The sequence below is a fragment of the Xyrauchen texanus genome, chromosome 9 (genome assembly GCF_025860055.1).
Source record: "Xyrauchen texanus isolate HMW12.3.18 chromosome 9, RBS_HiC_50CHRs, whole genome shotgun sequence".
NCBI lineage: Eukaryota > Metazoa > Chordata > Actinopteri > Cypriniformes > Catostomidae > Xyrauchen > Xyrauchen texanus.
In genome coordinates this window covers 37,121,599-37,146,223 of record NC_068284.1, presented here as the reverse complement: position 1 = coordinate 37,146,223, position 24,625 = coordinate 37,121,599, and the positions used below count along the sequence as shown (strand labels likewise).

Below are 24,625 nucleotides of genomic sequence, written 5' to 3'. Positions count from 1 at the left end.
GGTCAGGAGCTTCAGTTAATGTTCACATCAACCATCAGAATGGGGAAATATATGATCTCAGTGATTTGGACTGTGGCATGATTGTTGGTGCCAGTTTTACAGAGGAGCAGCAATGCATTTATATTGTTGTTGGCATTTGTAAATGTTTTTGTTTGGATTAACATAAAAAAAAAATCTATACAAATTAGTTGACCTAACTAATCGAATAGTTCATGGGTTTTCAAACTTTTTGATGTCAATGACCCCCAAATATTCTGATTTCCTTATGAGGGTCCCCCATTCCTAATATATTAAGGTATCAATGGCTGGCACGATTATAAAATTTGGCTGACGATTAATTGTCAAACAAATAATTGCAATTATGACAATGAATTGTCTGTTTTGTGGCTTTCACGATTATGGCAATAATTGTCACACAAATTGTAATTTCTTAAATTTAACTTCTGTCTTTGTGTTATCTTGGACTTACACTGATACTTAGCGGCTTGAATGCAGCATCATTTAAAATCAATAGTTTTAATTTTCAGATGCCATTGTAGAAATTTAGTATTCACAGTCAGCCATGATTACTTTAATCAATGGTTGCTAAGATTAAGCAAGTAGTATTTGGCTGGTCATGTGATTCTTACGTGTGGACCATGTAAAATAAAACAGCTTTTATAAGGTAACTGATGTGACTGGAGTGTTCATTTTAATGCAAGGTCATGATTTCCTACATATATTGGACATTTACAATTCCAATTTTTTAAAAATATGAAAAATTACTGAGTGCACCTTTAAGGTTTATGTGTGCTTTGTACACCTTAAGAATTAATTTAGTCATATATTTTACTTGGAATCATATAATAAAATAGGGATGCCTCATGCAGGTTAAATGAGTCTCGAGACACCTGCGTTCTGTTCTATTTGTTGCACTACATCTTGCTTTTTTTAGAGCAAGAATGTGTTCGGTCTGAATGGCCCCTATTACAGATTTTTTTTCTATTTAAAAAGATTATTAAATATCCTTTGGACACCCAAGAACCACCTTTCAAGAGTTTAAAAACTCACAGACTAGTTGGTTGTTTGACGGCTAGTCAACTAGTCAACCATCTTGACCCATAACTAGTGTTAATTGGGGTCACTATTGATTTCTACTCGTTTCAGTAAAATTATCTGTTTTAAAAATATCTATTATGATGATAATAATAATAAATAGTGATGAAATGTGATAAAATAAGGTAATTGCTTGATGACATTAGCAAAAGCTATGCATTTACACAGGTCTGTGGTTTCTTTTCTTTCTTTTTTTTTTCGTTTGCTGTAAATATCCTATTTTATTAATAAAATGATCTTTCCTACCAAATGAATAAGAAGCTTATAAATCAAAGATCTGGAGTGTCAGGCTTGAAAGAGAGAAAATGGTGATAGAATAAGCCTGTCTCACTCCACCTGTCTGCGCCTCTATGGAGGTAAGACGATGACAACGTGAGAGAAATGCAAGATGGAGTGAGTGAAAATTGGAAAGGGGGATGTCTTGTCGTTGCATGTATTTTGATGTCTTCATGTCTGTTGCAAAACCCTGCTTTAGCTTATCAGTCTCAAAGGCAATCATAATATTTTGGGATTAATTAAAATCTTAATCAGGCATGTTCATCACTTCATCCTGGCTCCCCACAGACCGCTGATGACAGCTGTATTTCAGCTCTCTTAAAATGACTGGAGGCTTAACAAGTTTGGCTGCAGACTCATCACCTCTCAAACAGCCGGTCGCACTCGGAGATGAGCAGCGGGAGATGTGTGATGTGTGCGGTTAAGTGAGTGAGCACAAAAGAGAGAAACAGAGCAACTGAGGGAGTAGGAGATAGTGGAGATAGGATTAATGGTTAACGGTTAGCAAAAAATGCCCTGCAATGTTAAGCCTTGGTGCTCATTTGGGTGATGCAAATTGAGCCAGGCTTGTGTTTATTCGTAGCCTGTTCCCCCATCTGGACTATTTAATATATTTCACCACACGTTCTGGAGTTTCTGGAGAAGGTTGTTAGGTGTCCTAGATAGATGTTTGATGGTAAATTTCCCACAGAGGAAAAAGTTGTTGACAATTGGATTTGAATCACACATTTTAACATGTTACATTACAGTGAGGGTCAAGTTATCATTCTTACCAGTTAATTGTAACGTGTATTATGTTGCAGTTCCTAATAAAGTTTCTAACCAACTGGCGTTTATCTGTCATTTTATTTACTCACCAAAGCCAATTTTTACTCGCATTTGGCTCTTAGCAAGTGTCAGTTTTTATGAATTCATAGAAATGTTGAACTTATTGAATTCTCCTCGAGAGATTTTCTGACAAGCATTTGGACACGTTTGGTTGGTTTGGAGATATTAGTGTATACTGTTGAATTTGTGAACATCACAAAGCCTGTCTGGCTTTTGTAATTGGGGCTAGATAAACTCTCCATCTCTCAACCCCTTTTTCAATAAAATCTAGCTCTGTAAATGAAGTTTCTTTTGCCAAACAACACAAACATTCATTTGCATGCAGAGGCAGTAGGTCATGAATCAGTATCCTGTCATCAGGACTAGGTCTACAGTAGATAAATCACCATCTATCAGTCACACACAACCTGTCACAAACCTATTGCTGTGCAATGCATGCAGACATGCTCTGTTTTGGCAGGGAAGTTATTTTACTTGCAAATCTCAAACACAGAAAGAGGAAACATAAGATAGTCCCCTGCTTTCTTTTTTGTATGCTATACATGTGTGTGTTGGCCTTTTGTGTGCGCGCGCGCATCTTTGTTCTGTTCCAGCTTCTTTCCCTTCTCAAATATACTCACATGGTTTATGATATCACATGGTTTAATTTATCAAGCAAAGTATTGATGACTCCTATACGAGATCAGGAAAGTGATGGATGTCCCACTTTACAGTCTTTCTCCCACAGCCCTGGGATAGTTCATGTTGTTCCAAACTTGCATGACTTTCTTTTTTCCATGGAACAAAAAAATAGATGTTTTGAAGAATGTCCATTTCTACTTTTAACGGGTGTTGTTGAGCTCAAAAAATGACTAAAAAAGAACCTTAAAAGTATCATAAACGTAGTCTATACGACTTATGCGCTTTATTCAAAAGTCTTCTTAAGCCATACATTTGTCTGAGGAACAGACCAATAAAATGTAGGATTTACAACATGATATATATATATATATATATATATATATATATATATATATATATATATATATATATATATATATATATATATATATAAAGGACAATTGATTTCATTAAAAATGTCATTGTCTTGTTAAAAAAATGTCCTAAACTTATCTGTGTATAGTTACAGTATATACAATATTGGAATTACTGGGTTTCGTTGTCATGACAATGAGGTTGTAATAATGAATATAACTTTACACAGGTATGGTTACTTAGGGATTTTTGGTTTATCACACTAAAATCATGTTAACATGTATAATGTTTACATCTTGTGGCTATACTTTTGAAACAATGTGTATTTTAGCATTAATGGACTGGCCACATTCACTTTAATTGCACTTTTACTGAAGCTGTGATTTTTCCTTTTCTCTGAATAAAAGAAGGGACAAGTTTATATATGTATATAACTTTATTTTCTATAAAGAGGCCTCTCAAGATGCTTTACATAGAAAGGAAAACAAAATACAGAGGTTAATACAAATAGAATAAACATGCATCTTGAAACAGCTAATAATAAAACACAGTAAGCAAAATGATAATAATAAATTAATTGAAAACAATAGGATCAAATAAAAGCCTCCCAGAAAAAAACTAGTTTTAAGATATGATTTAAATTCACTAAAATACAGAACTTCTCTAAGTTCTGAGGTTAGAGTTCCATACTTTCGGAGCATAAGAAGAGAAGGCCGTGTCACCCATAGAGTGTAAATTGTAGAGTGTCTGAGAAACATTTAAAAGACCAGATTTAGAGGAGTGGAGATCGCGCTTTGGGCTGTACAGGATTAAAAGCTCAGACATATATTGGGGACCAAACCATGCAAAGCCTTGGGTCGGCATAAGAATTTTATAATCAACACGTAACCTGTTAGGGAGCCAGTGCAAGGATTCTAAGATAGGAGTTATGTGATCACTTCCCCTGGCCCTAGTTAGGATTGTTGCACATATTGCAATTTATTAATGTAGATTTTAAGACCCCAGCAAGGAGAGCATTGCAATAATCAATGCAAGAGAAGACGAAAGTATTGATCAGAGAATGATAACATAGGGCACAGTTTCACAATGTTTCTGAGATGATAAAAGGATGTTTTATCAGTATTTTTTTACATGAGGATCAAATTACAAATTTGCGTCAAATATAACACCAACATTTTCATTTTTGTTTGAAGCTCCAAAACTGAGCCCTCAATGGACAGAGTTAAGGAGCCAACCTTACGGAGCTGGTGAGTAGACCCAATAAGCATAACTTCTGTCTTATTACTGTTAAGACAAAGACAATGTTGAGCCATCCAAGTTTTTATCTCAGAATACAGTTAGAAAAAAAGGCATCTGCCAAATTTTCACCAGATTGAGAATGAATGTAGATCTGTGTGTCGTCTGTGTAGAAATTATAATTAAGACCCAGTGATCTTAGAGGAAAAATATAAATACTAAAAAGTAAAGGGCCCAAAATTTAACTCTGTGGGGCACCAGAGTGGACTGAACCCATCTTAGACCAGTAACCACCTAGAGAGACAAACTGCCCACGATCAGAGAGATAGGACCTGAACCAGTTTAATGCAGTACCAGAGAAACCAAAGATAGATTCAAGACGTGTGAGTAAAACAGTGTGATCAACAGTGTCAAAAGCAGCATTGAGATCAAGAAGGATGAGAATAGAAAAAGAGCCTGAGTCTGAACCCATTATCAAGTCATTAGCGACCTTACATAAAGCTGTGCTATGAATTTTACGAACACCAGACTGAAATGGCTCAAAGAGATCATTGACAATGAGGTGATTGTGTAATTGTAAAAGCAACAGCTTGCTGTAAGATTTTTGCAAGGAAGGGAAGATTTGAAATGGGATGGAAGTTGCTCAAATTGTCCTAATCAATATTAGGCTTTTTTGGAACTGGAGTTACAGCAGCAATTTTAATTCTGCAGACACAACACCAGTATGCAAGGAGGCATTTATTATGTCCAAGACAATGGGACACAATGAGGCAAAACAGGATTTGAATAGACTAGTCAGTCAACTATGCTAGTGGAAGCTTTCATATGTGATGCCTTATTACTTATGGCACTTTTCCACTGCACGTTACGGTTCGACTCACCTCAACTCTACTCGCTTTACATTTCTGAGCTTGCATTTCCACTTTAGTTTAGTGCCCGTCAACGTGGGTGGGATTATAGGATGATTGTCATAGTTGCGCCGCCTCTACTGCCGTGACATCATCTTAAAAACGACACTAACTGACCAAAACAATAACACGACTGCTAGCTGTTAGCTACTAACTCATTGTGCTGCATAAAGCAGATGTTCCATGGTGATTTTACACAAGTGTAACAGTTAAATTGGCCTGGTTGTTTTAGAAGCAAGCTTCCAGTAGCTGGTCAACTAAATAAAGTGACGCTTTCAAGCAGAGTATAGAGTTAACGTAACAAAATGTAGAGTCCAGGGCACTCTCCCTCCCATTGCTCGCCGTTTTAGATAGGGTCGATTTGGTCAAACCACTTCCACACAGTTAGTATCGGCTTGGCTCACTTGGAACCTCGACCGAGGTGGTACTAAAAAAAAGTATCAGGTACCAGGTACTATCCACAGTGGAAAACCCCAAAAAAGACTCAAGTGTAACATGGTCGAATTGATAGAAATTTGAGAGAGGGGTGCCAGAGAAACAAGACTGGCTGAGGAATGAAACCGAAAAGACTGATATGGTAGCAAGAATATTTTTTCCGAGTATCTTGGTGCTAAAAAAGTCTAAAAACATGTTACAAAGTGGAGGTGATGCAGACAAGGTGGTGGAACAATTAAGTTTGAGCAATCTATTAATAGTATTAAAAAGATGTCTCTGATTATTTTGAAATAGCAGGATCTGGCAGATTTGATTTCTTCTTTAGAATCATTCAAGTTGTCTTTCCAAGCCTGCGTGCAGATTGTCATTATACCAGGGAGCAGAATGCAAAGAAGAGATAGTCCGTGATTTCAGTGGAGCAAAATCATCTAAGCCAGACGTGAGAACAGTGTTTGAAAGAGTTTGTAAAAGCTGACAAATCAATATATTTCCATTTACAATATTTTACAGTGTGAGAAGAAGAATTTATGTTTGGTAGTTCCATATTAAAAAGACCTAAATCAACAGAGGAAAACTCAGACACAAAAGAACCATTTGCATTTACAAGGTCTAAGGTGTCACCTTTGTTATGTGTGGAACAGTCTACAAAGTGAATCAAATCAAAACACTCACATAAAGACAGAAATTCCTTTGTCAATACTGAGTCTTTGAGTCAATGTGGATGTTAAAGTCCCCCAAAATAAGAACTCTTGAACTTAAGGCACATCAGAGATAACAAATCAGCAAACTCAGACAAAAAGACTTCATTAGTCTTAGGAGGTCTATAGACTATAGCAATGATGGTAGTGTGAGGGGCAGAGACACTCAGAATGAGGTACAGACTGTGGTACAGACACTGGACTTGTATTTTAGGTTGTGAAGCACCGTAATACCCCCACCTCTGCCAGAGAGTCACGGGAGATCAAACAACCCATAGCCCATGGGTGGAATTTGATTAAAGAGGAGACCATCACTCATGCCATTTTTCAGTTTTTTTTTCTGTTAAATTGTCCGATAACAACAGAGCCTTGTTATTCACAGAGCGTGCTTAAATCACACCATTTTAACCAGTCTCAGAAACAGAAAAGAAGACGGGGAAACCTCCAGACATGGAAGCAACGACAAATTGTTAAAATTAACGGCAGTATAAAACAGTCTTTTGGCTTTCTGCCGAAACATTGGAATAGAGATGGCAGTTGAACACGAAAGTTCATGAGAGTCTTTCAGCAAATAATAGTTCCATTTTAAATTCAATAGCTGCCTTGCAGTGTCCCTTAAAGCCAGGAAGGGAGCCACATCCACAGTAGCCTTAAAGAGATGTAAATACATGGCAAGGCAAATTTATAAATCAACATTATGCCAAAAAGGCTGATAATTGAGCTTAAAGGGATAGTTCACCCAAAAATGAAAATTCTCTCATCATTTACCCTAATGCCATCCCATATGTGTATGACTTTATTCTGCTGAACGCAAACAAAGATTTTTAGAAGAATTTCTTAGCTCTGTAGGTCCATACAATGCATGTGAATGGTGATCAGACCTTTGAATCTCCAAAAAGGAGATAAAGTCAGTATTAAAATAATCCATACGACTCCAGTGGTTCAATAAATGTCTTCTGAAGCGATCAAGTTGGTTTTGGGGGAAACAGACCGAAATGTAACTCCTTTTTCACCGTACATCTTGCTATTGCAGTCTCTAGGCACAACATGATTTTAAGCTTGATTATTCTTCCTAGTGCTTAATGTATGTGTAGAGCACTAGATGGTGCTATAGAAAGTGAATTGAGCTTGAAATCATGATCGCCAAGGAGACTGATGTTAAGATGTATGCTGACATCATCTCCTTTTTCAAGCTTTAAAGTGCTGATCACCATTCACTTGCATTTTATAAATTACAGAGCTGAGATATTCTTCTAAATATCTTCGTTTGAGTTCAGCAAAAGAAAGACAGTCATACGTATATGGGATGACATGAGGGTAAGAAAATTATTAGAGAATTTTGGGTGAACTAAACCTTTAACTTGTATCTAACTCAGAAGGATAACACTTAATTAATTTGCTTAAGTGAATGTTCTACGAGATGATACAGTCCTTGAGATTTAAACTAAGGTTAATAGTTAGCCTCTATGGGTTATGTGCAGTGATATGCACAGTTGGCAGCAGAACAGGTGTTTTGCATCATAGTTGTTACTATATTGTGTATTTTTTATTTTATTGTATTTATTTTTTATCCCCTTTTCTCCCAATTTGGAATGCCCAATTCCCACTACTTATTAGGCCCTCGTAGTGGGGTGGTTGCTCACCTCAATCGGGGTGGCGGAGGACAAGTCTCAGTTGCCTCCGCTTCTGAGACAGGCAAACCGGGCATCTTATCACGTGGCTCGTTATGCATGAAACCGCATGTGGAGGCTCATGCTACTCTCCGCGCTCCATGCACAAATTACCGCATTAAAGGAGATGCATTCTGTCTACTAGAGATGAACGTAGTTTGGTGCAAAAAGTGCAAATCAGTTCCAGAACCACAGTAAAGGGCCTTGTGAAGATGCTGGAGGAAACAGGTAGACAAGTATCTATATCCACTGTAAAACGTGTCCTATATCGGCATAACCTGAAAGGCTTCTCAGCAAGGAAGAAGCCACTGCTCCAAAATCTCCATAAAAAAGCCAGACTACAGTTTGCAAGTGCACATGGGGACAAAGATCTTACTTTTTGGAGAAATGTCCTCTGGTCTATTGAAACAAAACTTGAACTGTTTGGCCATAATGACCATTGTTATGTTTGGAGGAAAAAGGGTGAGGCTTGCAAGCCGAAGAACACCATCCCAACCGTGAGTCATGGGGGTTGCAGCATCATGTTGCAGGGATGCTTTGATGCAGAAGGACTGGTCACTTAAAAAAATAGATGGTATCTTGAGGAAAGAAAATTATGTGGATATATTGAAGCAACATCTCAAGACATCAGCCAGGAAGTTTAAGCTTGGTCGCAAATAGGTCTTCCAAATGGACAATGAGCCTAAGCATACCTCCAAATTTGTGGAAAATGGCTTAAGGACAACAAAGTCAAGGTATTGGAGTGACCATCACAAAGCCCTGACCTCAATCCAATTGAAAATCTGTGTGCATAACTGAAAATCGTGTGCGAGCATGGAGGCCTACAAACCTGACTCAGTTACACCAGTTCTGTCTGGAGGAATGGGCCAAACTTCCAGAAACTTATTGTGAGAAGCTTGTGGACGTCTACCCAAACCTTTTGATGCAAGTTAAACAATTTAAAGGCAATGCTACCAAATACTAAGTATATGCAAACTTCTGACCCACTGGGAATATGATAAAATAAATAAAAACTGAAATAAATAATTCTCTCTACTATTATTCTGACATTTCACATTCTTAAAATAAAGTTTTGTTCCTATCTGACCTAAACAGGGAATGTTTACTATGATTAAATGTCAGGAATTGTGACAACCTGAGTTTAAATTTATTTGGCAAAGGTGTAAGTAAACTTCTGACTTTAGCTGTATATTTGTTTTTTAATTCAGCTATTTGTGTGGCTTTGCATGAAATCTGGTGTGGTTTAGGGCACAGCCAGTTCGCCATTACTGTTTCTAGCCACGTTTGCAAATTTTCCAACATTTAGGATCAGATTTGTATTATTAATCTTTGTTTTTACAGAGCTAAACAGATAAAGTCATTTAATCAGTGTGTGAGTGAGGACACAATCATGCGTTCATGTGAAAACAGGCTCCAGTAATGAGTACCGCAGGACTAATTATCTAATTGTGTGGGGATTGTGGCCCACCTGCAGCTGAGGGGGACCTGGGCTAATTACATCAGTTACTCAGGTTTTCAGCACCTCAGGACTGTAAGCTTAACTCTGTGTGCATGTTTGCTTAAGTCTGTATATTCACTCTCAAGGGGCGGTCTCACTACACTTTGCATTCCATTCACTCCCATTCAAACACATCTGAATGCTGCAGACCGGAAACGCAAGCTCGTGCGAAGAAATTTCATACTACGCTGCGCACCAAAGTTCAAACTTGGTGAACTCTGAACCGTGAAATCGTACGACAAGAGGACACATGTCCAATAGAAGATCGAAACATCACACTCTGACCTCTCAATACAATGAATACATATTTTAAAGCAGGTATGTATTATTGTTGCAGGAAAGTGAATAGATAATATACAATACTTTAACAATTTTAATATATTATTTATTTGTGATGTATTATTTATTTACACCAGATGTCCTGTGTGACATCATATCCTGGTCTGTATAATTTGGGTGCTCAAAGCCTAGTGTTACCGGCTATTTAGGCCAAATTCACACTGCAGAGTTTTAGGAGTGACAACCACATTTAAAGCTATCGTTCACTCAAAAATGTAAATTGTCAAAATCTTCTCACCCACATGTTCCAAATCAAACATGACTTTCTTTCTATAGTGGAAGACAAAAGTAGATGTTAGGCAGAATGTTGGGAACAGACAGCCTCAGTCACCATTCATTTTCCCATAGAGTGATAGTGAAAGGTGACTTTGGCTGTGAGCCATATAGTTTGGAATTACATGAGTGTTTGTAATTTACTCATTAAATGATAGTTAAAAAATTACAAATTTAAATTCTCTCATCATTTACTAACCCTCATGCCTTGCCTGACTTTCTTACTTCTAAAGGCATGGATTAAACCACTGGAGTCAAAGCTTTTTGGAGCTTCAACATTTTCGTCACCATTTACTTGCATTGTGTGGACCTACAGAGCTGAGGTAGTCGTCCAAAAAAGAAAGAATGTCATACACATCTTACATGGGCATGAGGGTTAGTAAATTATGAAATATGTTTTTAATTTTGGAGTGAACTCTTCCTTTAACAACTTGCTCTTTAGTTCTGTACACACAATGCTGATTTTATGTAAATATGGTTTTCGCTACCTGGATTTTTTGGAAGATAATTTGTTTGTAGAATGTGGTTGTCACTCCCTTGCATACTGTATCTAAACTCTGCATATACAGAATGGAATTTAGCACCCAGAAAAGGAGTGACAACCATATCTAACTGCAGTATTTGTGTGGCTATATGGAATTCTGTTGAAATATCCACCGTATTGCTATGTCTTGCCCTTCCTGAACTGCATCACGCAGAAGTTTTCAAGAGCTGTGACAATAAAGCCGAGGAATAAGGGATCCCTCGAGATGACAGAAGCGTGCTCTGTCCTAAAGCAGGGATGGCCTTTTTTTAATCTGCTGTGAAGAAGAGACAGCATGTTTTCACATAAGTGATAAAAAGTTAAGCAAAACTGTCAGGCGTAACTTTACACACAGATCTTAATGGCTAGCACATTGGAGAGAGTGTGTTGTAAGCCGACAGAGGACTTTGCCCTGCAGCTGTGCTGAGGTTCAGAGCAAGGGTTTAGCTCAGATAGAGGAAGAGATGGAGGGTGACAGAGAGTGTGAAGTTTAAAGTGTGAGGGTTTGTACTGCAGGAAAGCTCAAGAGTTTCCCATGTTCCCTCATGGCAAATTAAAAATGTGACATCTGACTGAGCCTCTTGGCCTGTTATAGAACAAGAGTAGAACAAAAGATTTATTAAAGAGAGAAACCTTTATGAAAAACTACTGTACCATGGTACAGTGATGGTATCGGATGGCAATACCGTGGTGCTGTATTATAACCATTTTCACATACAATGGTATTTACATAATACTTTAATGAACTTCACAGAATACCATGGTAGTGTGCAACAAGCCTGATAGTGCAATGGTACTTTTTTGTTAGTGGATGTTAGGACTTTAAAGTGGATTTATAAAATACTAAAATACTATTTTATGACATCCATACTATTGGTAGTATGGATGTCATAAAATATCGATATATTGATTATTGACCTGTACTTTATTTTATCGATTCATTTTTGAGGTATTGATATAATAAAATCAGCCGACATTTAAATAAGAAGCCTAATTTGTGTGCTTTCAATTCACTGCCAGTTGCATTCCAATCAATATAGTCTGACATAATAGATTTGGGAGACCACAAGGGGGCGCCATAACATTTACTGAAGCAAGATTTAACAAACATTATGAGCTAATGGCAGTCCAAAGTTATGAAGGTTTTTTTCTTCTTTAAGAATTAACAAAGTGGTGTTAATGAGTTTGCAGGTAATAATTTATTTAGCAATATCCATGTATGTAGCAGTGAATAAGTCTTTCATTCAAGCTGCCAAACCACAAAAAGACATACTTGTAACTGAAAATAGGCCATATGAAAGATACTTATATACAATATATCTTCCAGTAATGAGTAGAGTAAATAATATATGTCCTTTCATAATGATTTGGGTTGAATTTAATGGAAAATATATGAGTTTAGCTCTGTGGCGCTGCACACCTTTTAACAGCCTCCGGAGACGGCGAGCCAGTGCGTACATGCCTTCATAGAAAATAATTTTTGAATGCACCATGTCGTCAGCCAGACGTGTCCGGTGCGTGACCCAGTTTAATTAAAGGGGTCATGAAATGGAGAATCAAATGTTCCTTAATATTTAGACACATAAGAGATAACTGTACTATAAAAACATGTACATTTCAGAACTCAAAACGTCCTCACCAATCTATTAAAAACATTTATAGTTGCCATCCAGCTGATATATCTCGTTTTGGAATCTGTTTTGGAATCTGTGTGTTATTGACGTCATAACACACACAATACATATCCCACAACATGCATTATCATACCCTTGGCCCTGTCCACTGACACGCAGGTCAAGAGAGCAGGCCTTGTGTGGCTAACTATACCTAACATAACACCAAAGGGGACCCATCTGGACTATTTTGAATAATTTTTATAGAAACATGAACTACACAGACTCTTTGACCACTTCTGTGTATCTCTCCACTTTTAAAAGATCCAGTGTCAAGTTACAACTTTGAAAGGGTGAAGCAATTCTCTCATTCAGCTGCTGCCTCTGTGATGGAAACGTTCTTTCGCCCATCTGCGCTATTTTTAATTGTTGGTGTATGTAAACATAGGACGTCTTTTACCGTTTTGGTCTGTTTCTGGCAATGTGTGTCTTCAGTGTGTGTGTGTGCATGTGTAATTTCACCATTCTTTGGACTATGATGAGTTTTTTTTGTTTTTGTTTTTGTTTTTCTGGTGCATGGATTGCTTGTGAACAGTCAAAATACGATTCAAGCTTTGCAAAGGAACTGTTATTGATGGAGGGGGCAGTTAAAAACACTTCAAAAATTTAAGTGAACCATTTCATTCATAAATATTTCAAATGTCATGACTGTTTGATAGATAATGGGGCTGAGTGTTAACAGTTATGCTTAAAATTAACGGTTTAATATATTCAGATGCAATGAGTTGAATGTGTGTAATGTGTAAACCCTGCGATTTTGTTTTATAACGTCGAGGTTCTTTCTCTTCCGATTGAGTTTGATGAATTTGAGGGGCTGCATGATGTTAGCAGTGGGTGTTTATGTGAAACGGCATGGTAATACAATGTTTATCTTGGATACTGCCATGATAGTAATACAATTGTATTCTTTAAAGTACTTTGGAGTGCAAAGTAGATACTATATATGAATATGGTAATAATTCACTACCCTGGTATTACTTGTTTTATGGAACATGATGCCATGGTAATACCAGGTTTTATGATCGTAATAAAATGGCACCGCCACAGTACGTTTTTGTAGGGGGTCCTCTCCTCCCATTTGTCCTTTCACTCTTTGCCTCCCTGTCTGAGCTGACCTCCCTCAGACATTTTCTTCTTTTTCTCTCTTTAAAGCCCCCTCTCACCCTCCTCTGTTGTCAAGGAGTGTGGAGTTCACTGGTGGGCATTCTGAGAAGAAAGTCCTCCAAAGTCATAATTGTAGTCATGAGGGAATTTTATGTCCTGAACTCATTTCCTTCTGAATGCTTTCCTCGTGATTCCCTTTGGATTTCCCACTTTGGAAAAATTTCTCCACCATGTACGCTCAAAGTCCCTTTCAGAACTCAGTAACTTTACCCGCACAAGAGCGTGCTCACTTCTTCTTTCACTTCCACTCTCTTTTTTACTAAGGAAGCTCTTTTGTGAGTGTGAAAGCAGATCTTGTGGTTAAGTACGTGTGTACTGAACTGGTGGGATTAAATACAGTGGGTCACAGCTGGGATAATCACTTTGTGGGACAGCAGCAGAGGGCAAAATGTCATTCAGTGTCACTAGTGCTGATGGAACATCTCTTAAAGATGTCTTAATAACCATAACCTTAATAACCATGTGTGGATAAACTTTCCCCTTCTGAACTGCACAACAGTGTTTCCTGTACTCCATTTCAGGAATGCCACTTCTGAATATGCAGTGCCACTGCTAAACTATAAATATCTCAGCTGAGATGTGAGCTTGTGAATTGTATGTGACAAATTAGAAAACCGTGAAATAATACATTGTGGATGTCACTTCCTTCTCTTCCTCAGAGGAAATAAGATAACCGAGCTCCTGCCTCTTCCTTCAACCTCATATTTTTCCGAATCACACCACATCTCGGCAATACCTGAGAGCACATGTGGAGCAACATAGCAGGAGGGCCATAGCAATGTCCAACTGGGACCCTGCTGACAGATCCTGTGTGTGTGTTTTGAAAAAGAAGAAAAAAATGTCAACTTGTTGATGTATGACTCATGCAACTCAATATGTCACACAGATCACAGAATAAAATGAAAAACTCTTTGAATTCATGGAGAATATTTGTGTCATTTCACCGTAGAGAGAGGACGGGGCGACTTGAGTTGAGAGAATAAAAAACATGACATAAGTTTTAGAAATTCGTAGAGAACCTTGTCATGAGTGCCGGAGGGAAATCTGTTCATAAAGAGGATCTGGTGTCTGTCAGTGTGAGGACGAGGAAGAGAAATGGTAGGGCAGGGGGATGGGGACAGACACACGAGTAGAGACAGGTAAAAATCTGAACCTCAGATGTCAAATGTAAGCACTGCTGCACTAGTGTTTCCTACAGGTCTTTTCTACACCCTAGAAACTGGGCCTAACAATATGCTAAACAATAACCAACACTGATTTTTTTTCTCTTTCTTTCTTGACACAAACAGTGAGTAATTTGGCTGATTTCAGCTTTACTAATCTTACAAATTTGTATTTTTAACATTTTCTTTTAAAACGACAAGAGTTCTGTAAAAAGATTTTGAGTCAGACATAACTGCAGTTTGGCGATTCAATGTGGAAGTTGTCTGAACGATTAAGTCCATGATTGAGACAGGATTTGAACAGTCGGGCTCCTGTGTTTGATTCAGACTAATTTGCCAATCGCTTTCACTGATTAATAAGAAAAACGTATCGAGTGACTCGTTCGTGTTTTGCTCTGTTCATTTTCGCATACAATCAGCAAGGAAAACGCACGTTTTTTATATTAGGGATGTGCACAAGTAATTGACTAATTGAGTAATCGTTCTGCAACAGCTTGTCGACAATTAAAAACACTACTTGAATATCCCAAATTGATTATCCTTTGCACGTCTGCCTGGTGTGGGCGATGTGGAATTATCTTATACTTTGTCTGTAGATCTCTCACCAAATCTTGCAGTTATAATTTAGCCCACTGGGGGGCGCTGGATGAGAGAAGGCAACATGATGCCGTCTTTGTTTGCTTTCAAGCGTGATGGGAGAAGGATGCCTGAGGTTGTTCTTGGCAAGCTACTCTGCCTTACAGGCTCAATATAGTTGGAATTAGAAATGGGGTTAGGTTAGAAAAATCTGCTGCCTTTCAGGAACAAATCCGGGCACCTTTGTACAATGGGCGCTTTAAAGCAAAGCTAGGTGTGGCAATGCTTGTAATATTTTGATTCGTATTGTATTCTACTCTATTGGTAGTCAGTCTTATTGGAGTCATGTTTACTAACGGACAATAATCTGATGTTATGTTGGAAAGGAAATGTGAAGTGGTACAAGAATCTCGGAAGCTTTTCAGACCGGTATGTGCTTTAAATATCTGAACAGGCACACTGCGCATTTTAAAAAAAGCCAACTTTCACAACTTGTTTTTCTGAATAATAGCATGGTAAATTATACAATTTTGAAATCCTTTTTTATGTAAAAACTAAAAGTTTAAACATGTGCATTACCTTAATGCCGTTAGTTTTGCTTTCTATGTAATCTCCAGGTGAGTGGAAATATTTATGTTTTTCATTATGTTGAATTATGTATTTATTTATTATAATTATTATTAATTATGCATTATAGAGACAAAACTTGTAGAGGTTTTTACTGTGAGGTTAATGGTCTTCACTTATATAGTGAGTTTTTTAACCTTAACTGTATTCAAAGCTCTTTACACTGTGACACACACACACACACACACACACACACACACACACACACTCATGTTGTGTTTCCATGTTTTATGGGGACTTTCCATAGACATAATGGTTTTTATACTGTACAAACTTTATAGTCTATCCCCTAAACCTAACCCTACCCCTAAACCTAACCCTCACAGAAAACATTCTGCATTTTTACATTTTCAAAAAACATAATTTAGTATGATTTATAAGCTGTTTTCCTCATGGGGACCGACAAAATGTCCCCACAAGGTCAAAAATTTCGGGTTTTACTATCCTTATGGGGACATTTGGTCCCCACAAAGTGATACACACACACACACACACACACACACACACACACACACACAGGCTAGCCTGCCATTGGGAGCAACTTGGGGTTCAAGGACTTGCCCAAGGAATGGCATGTGGAGTTGTGTGGGCCGGGATTCGAACCACCAACCCTGCGATTAGTGGCCGACCCACTCTACCAACTGAGCCACAGCCACCCCTTAATCACAGCATGTTATCGTTACGCAAAAACGCTCTCCAAGAAGTTGCATCTCGTTAAAACCACCACCACTAAAAATATTAATGTAAGTAGTCATCCCCAATAATTGGCTATTAACTAGTGAATTAGTCGACTACCGTACCACATACCTACTTGTCACAACATGCCCCTTTATCACTTTACTTGTATACTTAAGTCTTGATTAATGGTATAATTTTGAGCAGATTTAAATAGGAGGTGTCTGAGAAGGGGATGAACTGACTATTCTTGTTGGTTGGTGAAGGTAGGATGTTCATGTGGAGAAATAATATTTGAGAGAAAGCTCCTGGGAGGCTACAACTGAATCTCAATGGTGTCTGCTTTAGTCAGCTGTTTGTTATTTAGTAGTATTGAAAGGATGGTCCCTGGTGTGTTCTGAGGCATACCATCTCACTGGTTGAATAAATATGGACCAATCTTAATGTTAAGAGCCAGAAAAGAATATATGTTTTATTTGAAATGGGCTGGAGCGTTGTAGGTTGAGAGTTTAAATCTGGTTTTCTCACAGTTTTGATGGTTCAGAAAAGATTTGTACAGGACATAATAATGCAATGTGATTACTTTTATGATTATGTATGTACATTTACATTGTTTGGTCTATTTGTTTATTGAAAAACCTCAATTACTTTTACGATTATATATGTACATTTACATTGTTTGGTCTATTTGTTCATTGAAAAACCTTAAAGGTTGTTTGCAAGGTAAATTACTGTTTGTCCTGCATAAACTTCATTTAGTAGAGGCTGTTATCCATAGTGATTCATACATGATGAATACATTAACACAAGCAATTCATTGTATGGAGGCATTATATGTTCAGAAAGGTGCAATACAAAGTTACCAAATTGGCTATAAACGTATGAGCTTGTATAGAGATATAAATCTGTATGCATCTAGAATAATGACTATGTGCAAAATAGGATTCCAAGTAACTAAAGTTGTTCCAAATAATTTAAATCTTTTATGTTACTTGTGAAACCTGCACTTTTTGGGTTGCTTGCCCAATGTTAAAATGAAGTCATGATCTTGTAATAGCTAATATTTGCAGACTAAAATGTAGTATCTATTAATTCAGTTGATACGTACTTAAGGCGTGGAAGACTGATAAAAACTACCTCAAATTGGTCTCATTTAGTGTCCTGGTTGCCGGGGGCTCCCAGGGGTTTATCTTTATTACGATTGTTCATCGAGATGAAATCGGAGTGTGTCTGCACGCTGACTCCTCAAGCGAACAGTGCAGGCAAGCTGCGGCCAGTCACCCTTCTCTGCTGCCGTTCCTCACATGTTCATGACTATGCTGACACCGAAAGAAGAGGGAGGGAAAAAGGATCAAGAAAGAAAGAGAGAGAGAAAGAGATAGTAAGGGTGAAAGTCTGCAAATTGTTTTTCTGTCCGTCTTTCTTACCCAGAGGAAAAACGAATCACTCATTGGTTCTTATAAAGTGTTATTGAGATCTCAGTTATGTTTCATTTAATTATCTTAAAATTAAAATAGAAACAAAGGAGGCATTTGTTGACATGCAGTAAGAGTAGAGAGATATCAAATTAAAAGTGTCAGTGGCATAGCTCAGATAATTGGGTCTTGGAAGAATTTAATGAGAAATGTCTGAATTCCTAATTCAATATTTTGATTGTAGGCTTAAGTGTCTTGTCAATTTGGAGCACAGTTTGCAACATTGTAAACAGATTACTAAAAGAGGTTCTTAGGAGAACAAATCTGAGAAGCAACACCCTGCTGAACAGTCCAGATTAAACCAGAATTAATTTTCAGGCTGGTTAGTGCTACCAGCAAACCTTTGCTAGTGAAACTGGCTGACCAGCATGATCTGTTTGGAGAAGCTGATTGACCTAAGAAGTCTTGCTGGTTATACAAGAAAAAGGTTTCCAAAATTCTCTTCGAAATCCAAATCCTTAAAGTGATAGTTCAGCCTTTAATTGATCTTATATAATTATTTCCCCGCCCTCATGTATTTCCAACCACGTAAAACTTTCTGTATTCTGTGGAACCCAAACAATTTTAGACAGAATGTTAGAGACTGACAGTCTCAGTCAACATTCACTTTCAAAATATGGAGGGGGGAAAACATGCAGTGAAACAAATGTCAACAAAACAAAAGAGATGGTTGTTGACTTTAGGAGAGCACAAGGTGAACACACTCCGCTGAACATCGACGGCTCCTCTGTGGAGATCGTCAAAAGCACCAAATTCCTTGGTGTTCACTTGGCGGAGAACCTCACCTGGTCCCTCAACACCAGCTCTATCACCAAGAAAGCCCAGCAGCGTCTCTACTTTCTTCGAAGGCTGAGGAAAGCACATCTCCCAACCCCCATCCTCACTAGATTCTATAGAGGGACTATTGAGAGCATCCTGAGCAGCTGCATTACTGCCTGGTTTGGGACTTGCACCGTTTCGGACCGCAAAGCCCTGCAGAGGATAGTGAGGACAGCTGAGAAGATCATTGGGGTCTCTCTTCCCTCCATCAAAGACATTTACAAAAAACACTGTATCCGCAAAGCAACCAGCATTGTGGACGACCCCACACACCCCTCACACAAACTCTTTACCCTCCTCCCGTCTGGCAAGAGATACCGAAGCATTCGGGCCCTCACGGCCAGACTGTGTAACAGCTTCTTCCCCCAAGCCATCAGACTCCTCAAAACTCAGAGACTGGTTTGACACACACGTGTCCTGAGTTGCACTTTAATAACTGTCACTTTATAACTGTCTGCTACCTCAATAACTGCTATGTGCATAGAACATTATCTCATAGTATGTTATGTTTACATTTTTAGAAACTGTCATCTTTTTGCACTACTGAGTACTGGTCGGCGCTGCACTGTCTATTGTCCTGTTCATTGTCAGAAATTTGTTGTACTGTCCCGTACTTTTTGCACATGTTTGCACGTGCACATTATATAGGTATATATAGGTAGTTTATATAGGTATTTTATTTCGTTGTGTTGTCTCATGTGGTCCTGTGTTGGTCCTTTGTTGTTTTTATGTAGCACCATGGTCCTGGAGGAACGTTGTCTCGTTTTGCTGTGTACTGTACTAACTGTATATGGTTGAAACGACAATAAAAACCACTTGACTTGACTTGACTTGAAAGTAAATGATGATTAAGGTTAGCATCTGCTTCAGGAATAATTTTTCCAAAATTGAACATTCTCACATCATTTACTTACACTCATGCCATCCTGAATATGTTTGTTTTTCTTCTACTGAACACAAATATATTTAGAAGCATATATCAGCTCTTTTGGTTCATAGAATGCAAGTGAATGGGTAACAAAACTTTGAAGCTCAGAAAGCACATAAAGGCAGCATTAAAGGAATTGAAATGACACTGGTTCAATCTGTCTTCAGAAGGAAAGAAGCCATATGGGTTTGGAACAACATGGTTGTGAATGATGACAATTTCCATTATTAGCAATAATATTAATAGTATTATTATTATTAATCATTTTGTAATGCATGTTAAATATGTATCATGTACTGGAATATAGAAAGTAAACATCCATTACTTTATATGAGAAAGTAACTGGTTACTCACTACTTGAGTATTATTTTTATTGGATACTTTCTTACTCTTAATTTTTAACATTATTACTTTTACTTCTACTTGAGTATTTTTTTTTAATAATAAATAAAGTTTTTGACTACTCTACCCACCTCTGCACACTTCTCCATAGTACGACACTGTGCTTTGTCTCAGTTATATCACAGCATTGTGCTTCTGCCGCCACAAAATCCTCCCAAAGGGGAGGAACGTACTCGGGTTACATGGGGACAGAATTTGCCTCCACAGTCAGCAGTTTATTAAAAGCAAACATACATACAAACACAAAAATGACAGCATGTATAATGCAATTAATATTCAAATAATGGATTCAGCCTTATGAATCCACAAGCCTGATATTTAGCTCAGCTTTGAGACAAAGTGTTTTGTCATTACGCCAATAGTGTGTTTGCCGGTTTTGTTTTCTTTACCCTCCAAAAAAAGGGCCTTTTTTCCTCCCTTTGTTTGGTTTTAGCTTGTCATTTAGCATGGTTTCTCATTAAGAGAAGCAATAACTTTGATAAATCATTCCGCCTGCCAGCCCAGCCCTACTGTTGGTATTAGAAAAGCTAATTGAAATTCTCTTTCTTGCTCTCTATCTCTCTCTTTCTCGCTCACACTGACACCATGGATTTTCTCTTTTTTGTTGTGCTCTGTTCCTTTCTCCTTTGACACATCAAAGGCTTGTGAGTAAGTAGTTGCGGGCGTGCATGTGTTTGCCAGTACTGAAGATTGCAAATATTAGTTCCCATAATAATAGCTTTTTCATTTTGTAGGACATTGTGGTATCATATTTAATTTAGCAAATGTGAGGACATGTGTCTGTCAGAGGCTCAGGTCAAGTGAGTTCTGGTTAGGAATTTTGATGATAATGACTATGATGCTAATTTGTGTTCCATTTCAAGAAATCCATTTCACCTGAAAAACATTTTTTTTATTGTAGTTTGCATAAAGAAAAATGTCTAGAACTCCAACAGCAAGCATTGAAATTTTCAGGCATATTTCATCCAAGGTTTTTCATTACTGTAATGAGAAAATAAATCTAATTTTTCTTTGTTTTAATACAGTTTTGAAAATCATCCTGTCCAGACACTGTTTTTTTTTTGGTAACACTTTACAATGAGGTTCCATTTGTTAACATTAGTTAACAACATTAGTTAACATGAACTAACAATGAACAATCATTAATATGCATTTATTAAGCTTAGTTAATGCTAATTTAAACATATACTAATACATTTTTAAAATCAAAAGTTGTATTTGTTAACATTAGTTAATGAACTATGAACTAAAAATGATCAATAATATTTTTATTAACTAACATAAACAAAGATTAATCAGTTATGTAAAAAAGTATATTGTTATTTGTTTGTTCATGATACTTAATGCATTAACTAATTTTAATTAATGGAAGCTTAATGTAGTGTTAAAATATATATAGGTTCAGTAAAGCAAATGCTACAACTAGCACGTTTACATGCACACCAATACGCTGATTACTTCCTAAAATCAGCTTTTTTTTTATATGACAAAGCAAGAAAACCGTGTTTACATGAGATTTGAAATAATCACATTATTCTCTGCTTTTGTCACCAAACCGTGAAGAGACATCCACTCAACCTGTGCACACACTGGATAAGCCGGTGAGAACAATGGTAGAGGTGTTTACATGCCATGCGAAATCGGCATAATATGCAAAAATCTGCCTGTGCCGACCGGTTTATTCTTTTGCCGTTTATGACCTTAAACCAATAAAGGAACGCTGATTATTGCGTTTATATGACCACACGCTTTGTCTGCTTAATAAGCATTGTCAGAGTGAGTATGTAAATGTGCTCAATGATGTATACTTAAAACTGTACTTAAAAACGTAAAACTTCATATATATATATATATATATATATATATATATATATTACGCTTATGTTTTCCTCTTTTGTAAGTCAGCTTTGGATAAAAGCGTCTGCCAAATGAATAAATGTAAATGTAATATATATATATATATATATATATATATATATATATATATATATATATATATATATATATATATAATTTTATTTTTGCATTTTTACTGAGAATTGGGGTAATATTTTGCTTAATTGTCATGAAAATAGCATCACTATGCAAAAAAAATTATTATAAATACAAAATTACGCAATTAATCTTGCAATTACTGCCCCAGATTTTAAATACATATTGTAATAAGAAATGTTTCTACCATCGGAACAATTCAAGCTAGATTTACCACCTTGATGCAGTAGGGGGCAGCCAGTGCTCCAGCTGTACAGGCAACATGCCTCATCAAACCAGCAAGCTGGCAGCACAGACTTCCACAGATGATGCAGTCTTGCACTCAAAGAGAGCTGAACAGAGAACAACAAAATGTTGGGATCTCCAGACATTTAATTTTTTTTATTTTTTCAAAGTTTCGTACTACATTTAACTTGACACAGCATCCTAAAAACACAACGCTAATATCTAGAGGCACTAAAAACTAGGGAGACATTATGCAACCAAAGTGAGACACTCAAAAAGCATCCGTCTGATGAGAGACTACATAGACCAACAATTGTCTGATTTATAATATTTATAAGGCCTATATTTTATATCCTCTTGCGACCCCACGTCCACATGTTTGGATGTTGTATTTTGGCTTTGCTATACTTGTTTTAATATAAATTCAATTATATATATTTTCTTCACTGTACAATATGGTTCTATTCATTAGCATTAGTAAATGCATTCCTATATTTAATGTGTATTTTCACATTGAGAATCAATGGGTTCATCCTAAAGCTGAAAATGTTTGCTTTCAGAGGCTTTATATGGAGTTAGGATGAACATAAGTTGCTTTTCGAACTGGTCTGAGACCAGTGCAGACAGACAGCACAGTGGAGGTTCAGTCATTCAGTAAATAGGGAGCAAGGGAGCATCCTAAAGTTCAGTTTCAGGCTGCAGATGATGTCTGGACCACTCAACATGTTTGGCAGACATTGGGCAATGGTAATCAGTACATAGATTTAGAATTTATAATGTATAATTTTATTTGAACATGGTTGACAGTGATTGGATGATGCTGGCCATTACTTTGAATCAGAAATAAGTTGGCTAATTTCTGATGCAATGTCTGTAATGCCTCAAAAACGTGAATAACCAACACTCCTGGAAACATAATAAATAATTTGATAAGAAAAATTTGATTTCAATAGCTTGGTGTTATTTAAACATTTCTCAACTTAGGCCTACTGTCCACATATGTGGACAACAATTTTTATGAAACTATATATTTGCTGTAGCCCTGCTCTGTTTTTTTGTTGTTGTTGTTTTTGTTAAATTCTAGAGACTGTTGTATGTGAAAATCCCAGGAGATACAGAAATACTCAAACCAGCTCATCTGGCACCAACAATCATGCCACGGTTGAAATCACATCGTCGTATTTCCACATTCTGATGGTTAATGTGAACATTACCGGAAACTTCTGACCCGCATCTGCATGGTTTTATGCACTGCACTAGTTATATATATATATATTTTTTTTTTTATTTTATTTTATTTAGAAAATTAGCTTAATTTAAAAAAGCTTAATTTTCTTATTCAATATCACCTGGAAATGTCCTAACGTTTTTGTAAAATGTACCCTTTTGCAGTGAGAAACGCTGTGTGCATGCATATGCATGGGTGCATGTTTCTGAAAATCTGTGCTCTTGAATTATAAGCATGGCTTTCTGAAATCAAAGATTAAATTTCAGTCAGCAGTTTTTCACCACCCAATTCTGTTTTATCTCTTCGGTGTGTTTGTGAGAGGTAACAGACAGAGTTCAGATTGACTGAGAGGAGATGTGAGTGGAAGACGTTGAAGCACATTATAAATGACAGCCGAGCTTTTTAGTGGCAGGTCTAATTCACAGTTGAACACTGACTGCCTATGGATAGCACGCCCCATGAGGCACAGAACAGCTGCGAGTATGTGAGTTTGTCTGGGTGTTTATGTGGGCTTGATCAGCACACATATTCTGTGGAGGTTTATCTTACATCAGTACATCATGAGAGCTCTGAGCGAGCTCGCTGCAGAGAATGATTGTACTGTGCCGAGATAGAACGGCTTCATGACTCACTCTCAGCTCAGGGGAAGGTGCAGGTGAGAGAAAATTCAGTTAAAGAAAAAACTGAGCTTTATCTAAAGCCAAAATGTATAGATTAGGAAAAAAATTGCACCTACAAATGGACCAGTTTGTGTGTGTTGTTAATTATTAACAGTAGGGATTTAAAGTAGTAACTGACCGATATGGGTTTTTAAATGGTCGATGCCGCTATTCGAGAGCAGGTTGGCCGATAGTCTGATATAATGTGTGTGTGCGTGTTATATACATATATATATATATATATATATGTATGTGAATGAAATGG

At 37.2% G+C, this 24,625-nt stretch overlaps 1 protein-coding gene across 2 annotated transcripts in view; it reads left to right on the top strand.

Moving 5' to 3' along the window:
* The window catches only part of LOC127649471 (heparan-sulfate 6-O-sulfotransferase 1-A), a 203,215-nt gene that overhangs the window by 151,334 nt on the left and 27,256 nt on the right, over positions 1-24,625 (top strand). Inside the window, exon 2 of one of the 2 annotated variants that reach the window (XM_052134570.1) lies at positions 4,368-4,421. The exons of the other annotated variant lie outside the window; for it this stretch is intronic. Within the exon in view, the coding sequence (XP_051990530.1) occupies positions 4,368-4,421 (54 nt within the window). The remainder of the gene's footprint in view (positions 1-4,367; positions 4,422-24,625) is intronic. 2 annotated transcript variants of the gene reach the window in all.